Consider the following 7,635-nt stretch of genomic DNA (forward strand, 5'->3'; position numbering starts at 1 on the left):
TGATGTTAGAAAATGTTTGCATCAGCTTTTACCTCTGCTAGCAAGGACTGGTTACTGTACAGTGACTGTATATGTTATGGTACATGTGGGAAAACTAGGGGTAGGGTTAGGCTTAAGGTTAAACATGCCAGCATGTACCAAGTCACCCTAGCAGCTAACCCTGACCCTAGTTTTCCCACATGTACTGTATTCCCACATGTACATATACATATTTGGACAGTGGTAAAACAGTCAAACCTATCTGCTTTAATACAAAATTACATTTTATTAATTGCTGAAATACAGATGCAAAATTCAAATTCAGCCATCACTGTATGAATACTTTCGGAGGCTTTTAACCTGCTGATGGTTCCGTTCAGTCGTGCATTCTCATTGAGGTGAACAACGGTAGTGTTTCCAAATGCTTCCTGTGTTCCCAGAGCCCAGTGCAATAACAAGGTCTTCATCTGTCCTCAGAACAGGCCCCGGGAAGCCCAACAGCCTGTTGGTTTTGGACCAACAGCTATAGGAGGGATCAGCCATGGCTTGGCCCAGGACCAGGTCTCATGTTGACATCTTCTTGAACACATTGGATCTCTTTTATACAACCCAAAGACATGCACTTTCCTTATCTTTTGTATCATTTCAGCTTTGTAAGAGTCTTCTTAACAGTCAACACATGCAAGTGAGAGGATGTACCAGAATAAAGGGAGCAGCATTTTAAGCCAGTGTTTAATCATGGAAAAATGTCACGAAATAAATACTTGAATTGCTTGGCAGTCTTTTTCATTCACTGTGCTTTTCATAACATAACCTTTTACACAAGAGACCTCAAAGACTATCCATTTCCGCTTGAGGGAATACTTCCCAGCTGGGTTACATTCGGCATGAACTGCAACTGTGTGGTTGACTGGACTAATTATGACCTTGTGCATCCTGAGGCTGTTCTGTTTATCCTCCGTCCTGTGCCCTTCTCAGGCGAGCATCTGTAGAGGTTGGGTCTGTGTTCTGTCATGATCAAATAAAGATTTCCTGAACCTTTTACTCATAATCGGGATCCTTTGGTGTCTGACAATCTATCAAATAAACACATGTAGAAAGAGTTTACGCTCACAATTAAGGTTACTGTTTTTATTATGCATATGTGAACAAATACATAATGACTTTTGATCATAACTTGAAGATATGCTGTGTCATAGTACAGAGAAAGAATTCTGATTGGAAAAAAATAATCTCGACTGTCATAGCAGCCAGTGCCAAATTGTTGTAATCAATTGATTTTACTTTCAATAAAGAGAGAGGTGTGTCAACAGCAGACCTCCAGTAGATGACACTATAAATGTGTGTAAAAAGACAACCTGGACACGAGTGTTTGGTTTTTACTTTGACAATGACTGATGTTGATGAATACATGCACAGATAAGAAATATGTTAAATCAACTTCAATGCTATCATTATATGACTATGTATTCTGTATTCACAATGCAATGAAGTGGCAATAAAACCAAGGAAACATCAGTGAGTATTCGGTTTATTCTGTAAAGATTCAGAAGTGTAGAAAGGATGATACAACAGTGCTTTATGATCAAAACTATTTCATAAAAGTCAAGGTGATCATAACACCGTAAGTCCAGATTCCTTTTTCATCTTTATTTTTCAAACCAACAATAAAATGGTAACATTCGACACAAGTGCATACACTGCTGGTAGGAGATAACCTCCAATTTCACTTTGGATGGTATAGCACCGTTTCTTTGCTATTTAGCAGCTTGACAAAGATGCAGCTTTAGGATTCATGTAGTGACTATGTTTAAACGTTTAATATGAACACATGAAAATTCAGAGGAGTAAAATATCTCCTCGTTTTGGCTGTCTAGCTAGCACAAGATCTCCCTCTGTCAGTGTCCAAGGGCATTTGATTAAATTGACATTTTTGCCTTTTACAACATTAGCAGTAAATATATTTGATATTATTACAGCTGAATGTTAAGCTTTTCCAAGTGTACAGAAGCAGCAGATTTCTTTTCTTTTTTTCACATATAGACCAGCAGTACCCAGCACAGGCCCCTTTTTTGATCTCAGCAGCACATAGCTGGAAAGCTAGGTGATGGACACAGGCCATACAGTATCAACACGTGTACAGAGAGCTGAATAAGGCAACGTTAGCGTGATAGGCTTCTCTTTGTTGAGTTTGCAGATCCATCCAGGGCAGTGTAGTGTATTGATCTTGACAAGAGCGTGTCAATAATCTTTACTCTGGGGGCAGTGTACGGTAAATTTTTAGCATTGCTGTCTATATTAGTGCATTGTATGTATTGTCTCTTGCGTGTAGCTGAACTTTTTTTAGGTAAATCACCAACATTTATACAAAGCTAAATAAAAACTAGTCTCAATTGCTTCTGGACTTACACAGTGACTATAAGAAGAAAAAGAGTAGAGAGTTGAAAAAAGAAATAACGGAGAAAAGTAAAATTCAAGGCAGTGCTGAAGTACTGGTTGCTAAAAAAGTAAAAAATATCACAAAAGCCAACAATAACATCTTCTTGACACTTTTTTTTTTTTTTTCGTCCAGTCAATAAAAACCTTCCTCTATAGTGCAGTTTCAATCATATACATCTCCCTTTCCCTAACAGTATGTCCCCTCTCCCAAACTCCTTCCCTCATTCAAGTCGGTTGTCCAGTCAGTGTGCGTCATTTATCTCTCTCTCTCTATCTCATACAGCTTACCACAACGTGTCCCTTCCTCCCCACACGACCACACAGAAGCATGAAGAAAGTCTTTTTAACATCACAGAGGCGAGAAGTTCTTTCTTTCGAGGATGGCAGGAAGAGATGGCAGAAGGAAGAGGAGGAGGGGGGGATGGGGGTGAGGGGGGTATTCACAGTTACAGTCAGAATCCAACGGTCCAGCTACAATCACATCTGCTGTCATAATGAACACACCAGACCTTGGCCTTCTGTAAAGCCGGCCAGCCAAACCGTCCGTTTCCCCCAGTAAGAATAGGTCGCTCCGTCACACTTCAAGCAGCTCTATCCTCAGGCGGTCCCTGAAAACATGCGCACGCACACGCACACGTACACACACACATGCGCACGCACACACACACACGCACGCACACACGAACACGAGCACACGCGCACACACACGCAGACACACAGACACACACACACACACACACACACACACACACACACACACACACACACACACACACACACACACACACACACACACACACACACACACACACATTAATACAATCCTGTTGTGGTTTAAATCCAATCCTCCGTGAGTGAACGTTTCAAGAGTTAACATTGTTAACAGATACCAGGAAATCGGCGACTAACCTCTGTAAAAGCCATCTCATAAAAGACAATTGTCATGATTTATTAACATATTTTAGCATGCTCTCTCAATCTATAATTCAATGGCCCAGCCCCAGACGACTCAAACTCGTCTAAAAATAGCTTCTTAAAACACAGACGTTTGATTGTCTGAATAAGCCACTCAGTGCCCACACTCCCTCCCTCCCTCCCCTGCCTAATCTCACAGTAACAACTACAAACACTATAACTAATGTTTCATCTTTATTTTAGGTTCAAGCGTATCTAATTGTTCTCTATCAAATTAGAGAACATTCCATGAAGAAGCTTTTAGGTATCTTTCATTAGGTATCTTTCATTAGTATCTTTCATTAGTATCTCTCATTAGACAACCTGATAAAGAATTCAGTGTGACTCACCTGGCCTGACTGCTCTCGGTCTGCTGCTCCACAAAGGCCTGGCTGCTAACAGGCTGTTGGTGCTCATCCTCGCTCTCTGCCCAGTGATCTTGAAGATATCCCGTCTTCACCGCCTCCACGGCTTGCCCTCTCTCCCCGGTCTCCTCTGTCCCCGTTAGACCCAGCAGCGGCGTGTACGTGTCCCTCCAGACACCCTGCTGCCACGCGGTCAGCCGACCAGGAACCTCGTCGAGCTGCTTGTTCACCACGTCTTGCTCCGCCAGTTTCCTTTGGAGGTCCCTCAGTGTCTCGGCGCCGGGGTCTGTGAAGCCCTTCCCCCCCTCCTCTCCCTCTTCTGGTAAATGCTGGTAGCCCTCCAGCCATTTCAGCTGGCCGTTCTTGTGGATGTAGCGGCTGTCGCTAAACCAGCGCACCACCTCCGGCTTGGGCAGGCAGGTTATGACGCTCAGCTCCTCGTACTGCTGGCTGCTGGGCCAGTGGGTGCTTGAGAAAGCCTGCCTGAGAAGGTGCACCTGCTGGGGGGTCTTCTTGCCCCAGGGGGCCGAGAAGGATAGGTGGGAAGTGGGTATTTCTTGAATCTCAGGCGTGAGCTCTGGAGGTACGGCCTCGGATCCGGGTTTTGCTTTCGGCTCGTTCACCTTCAGCCTCCTCGGGTTAATCTTGGTGGGGTCGACTTTGAGTTCAGGACAGGTCCTGTTGTCCTCAACTGGGTCTTCCTCCTTGATTAGCTGTTGCAGCACTGACATACCTTTCAAGGGAAACTCCTTGATGCATTTCTTCTCCTCTACGATAGATATGCTGCTGCTGCTGCTGCTTTTGGTAATGACAGTGGTGCTGGTGTTTTCGTTTTGGGCTATGCTGGCATGATTCAGGTCGTTGATGCAATTGTTATTGCTAATGCTGGGGTAGTCACTGATAACACTGCCATTGTTGGATTTGTGGCTATAGTTGTTGTTACTGTCATCATCAATCTGTGCTGACGGATACTGATCCTGGTTACTGATGCTGCTGTTGCTATGACTGTTACAGATAACATTAGATTTGCTGGTGGTATTCACGATCACTTTACTTTTGTTGTTGCTGCTGCAGAAAGTTTCCAAGACAGACGGCATGCTGTTACTTTTGCTGTATGGTTTCTCACTGTTAGCAACGCCGCATTCGTCATTATTGCTAACGTTGGTGGAGCAACTGACGACGCTGTGGCTTAAACTATTGTTGTTCGTGGATTTCTTAGTGCCGTTCTCGCCGCCGTTACTACTAATGGAGGAGGAACTACTAATGCTACTGCTACTACTGCAACTACTGGCGCTGCTGCTGCTTCTGGTGCTAATGACACAACTGTTGCTTCCGGCCATGTCCAACCCAAGACCGACACTCTTATCAGACTCAAGGGTGGGTACTACGGTATTCCTGGTCAGTACCTGTGTTGTTCTGACTACCATTGGTGGATATTTCGTAGTGATGGCCGGGACAGCGTAGGTGACCCTACTGGTGACCTGTTGGCTAGGTGACCCTATGCTAGTTTGAGAGGCTATGACCCCGGTCTGCCTACTGATTAAACCGCCGTGGAGCACTTTAGAAGTATGGCAGTGGAGACCCATCGGGGTCGGTTGGGCAGTGATTGTGTGATGGGTCACGATGTGATTGGTGTGCCGTGGTTTGGGGGGCTGTTGTTTTTGGGGTGCTGTTGCCTGGAAGACGGTGTTGAACATCTTCCTCCTGGCTTCTTCTATCTCCTCGGGGGACCAGCTGATTCCCTGTTTGAGCCTGTGGGCTGTGAACCACAGTTTGATCTGCTCCTCCGGGAAGTCGGAGACCACAGTTAGGTAGCAGAGCTCAGCTTTGGTCGGGTAGGGAAACTTGCCAAAGGAAGTCTTTAGAAAGCTGCTGGTGTCCATGGCGGCGTCGTAGGTGGGGATGCTGCTGAGAGGGATCATCACCTTCGGTAGGTCTTTGTTAGAATCGGAGGAGGAAGAGGAATAGAGGGAGGGAGTGTGCTGGTGGTGAAAGGCTTGATTGGACACAGTCGTCACGACGTGAGTGACAGGTTTCCTCAACATGGTGGGGGCACCATTCCCACCATTCCCCCCGTTCTGTAGCTCAGGCACATTCATCAAATTCATGGTGGGGTCTGTTGTCCTCTCCATCTCCTTCCCCACGGTGTCTATCCTCCGCACCTCCACGGTGTGAGAGACCACTATCTTCTTGTGCTCTCCCTTGGTCTTCATCATCTTCACGATGGGAGTTTTGGTGAGTGAGATGCCGGATGATAAATCGCTGAAATCCTCCCCGTTGGCAGTGAACAGGCTCTGCTCCACCGTGGTCAGGCCGTCCCTCTTCCTAACATGGAGAGAGGCGTTGACGGAACCCCCCAGCAGTCCAGGGTGGGCTTTAGCGTTATGCAGGGCGAGGGCCTCAAACCTAACCACCGACACCCCGCAATTCAGGCAGTAGAAGCTGGCCTGGGCCCTGAAGTCTACGTGGCAGTTGTGCAGATGGTCCAAGAAGAAGTTCAGATCTCTGGCCTCGAATCGGCAGGGTGGGCAGCTGAACGTGCCCCCTCCTCTCTGCCAGCGGTCGCCCCCGTCAGGTCTGGAGGAGTCATGGGAGGAATGGCCTCCCTCTTCTCCGGAGATGCTGAGGATACTGTCCTCTGGGATTGTGGGTAATAGCTCAGGTAGGCAGCCCAGTATGATCTCCTCACGCATGTGTTTGGTTTTAGATGGGATCATGCAGGGCACTGTAGACTTCCTCTTGCTGGCCATTGTTTAGCTTGTGTGTAGGTTGCTGATTGGATGGTTGTCCAGTATGATGACAGAGGGTTGGTGGAGTGGGCCGATCGAGGTTTAGTGTCATGGACCAGTCGCAGTGACATCACAATGTTGTTTCATGTTTGTCCTCGGCTTTTTGGACACCTCACACATGCACAGCTTGTTTTTTCAGCCGCTCACTGGGAACCTATGAAAGAGAGAATAATAAAAAAAGACGTGATTAGGTAAATTGTTCCTGATAAGTCTAAACACACATGCTAAGCTGAGTCACAAGACTTCATAAAAAAAAAAAAAACTTGCAAGTTTTATAGATACTATGAGTCAACTAATATGGCTGTATGAATGGATGCATCAATCCACATGGGTCCTGTAACTCTCCCCATCAGCAAGAGTTTAATGAGCACCCTGATCATGTGCCTCACATTAAGGCCAAACTGTGCTGCCAAGCTTGGATGAGAGCCACTGTTTTTCACATTTGACAGAGGCAATATTGTGCCATCCCTTTACATTGTGGTGTAAACTACTTTTGCTAGCAATCTGGTGACTCCAGTTTATCTTTAAATGTGCTTTCAACAGTGATGTTGACACATGCAACATTTGTCTAATGTCAAGTTATCGATGGACAACAGACTTCAGTAAAGGGCCCCGACCACACTTCATACATATTGTATGCTGACACGAAGACACTCATCCATTCAGAACTTTCTCTGGTTGTTTATACTAAGTTCTACACTCTCTCTCTCTCTCTCTCTCTCTCTCTCTCTCTCTCTCTCTCTCTCTCTCTCTCTCTCTCTCTCAGGCACACACACACACACACACACACGCACACACGCACGCACGCACGCATGCACGCGCACACACCAAACCACTTTAGGCAGTTTGAGGTCTTTTCATGACAAAGGTCAACTCTGGTCAATGTTCTGTGCTTATTTGGTTTTTACAGTTATGTAGCTAAGTATCTCATAATGATGATTCTTACTCTGGGCACCCTACCATATGTTACTTGCATTTCTGAACAAAACAAAATAAAATATGAGTGAAGACATGGCTCTGCTTCTCTTAACACTCTGCCCCCTCAATGAACCCTCTCCCCACACCCAACACACCCACGCACGCACATACACACTCTCGCACAATATAGT

The 7,635-nt window shown here is 45.8% G+C and overlaps 1 protein-coding gene across 1 annotated transcript; it reads right to left on the minus strand.

Moving 5' to 3' along the window:
• Positions 1-1,513: 1,513 nt before the first annotated feature.
• zhx3a (zinc fingers and homeoboxes 3a) lies at positions 1,514-6,571 on the minus strand. The gene is made up of 2 exons (XM_080545895.1): positions 3,723-6,571; positions 1,514-3,026 (listed from the first exon to the last, which is right to left on the minus strand). Exons 1-2 carry the CDS (start codon positions 6,485-6,487, stop codon positions 2,993-2,995), a joined length of 2,799 nt encoding a protein of 932 aa, XP_080402021.1. The 5' UTR covers positions 6,488-6,571; the 3' UTR covers positions 1,514-2,992.
• Positions 6,572-7,635: the final 1,064 nt, after the last annotated feature.

The sequence above is a fragment of the Nansenia antarctica genome (assembly GCF_963989245.1).
Source record: "Nansenia antarctica genome assembly, chromosome: 15".
Lineage (NCBI taxonomy): Eukaryota > Metazoa > Chordata > Actinopteri > Argentiniformes > Microstomatidae > Nansenia > Nansenia antarctica.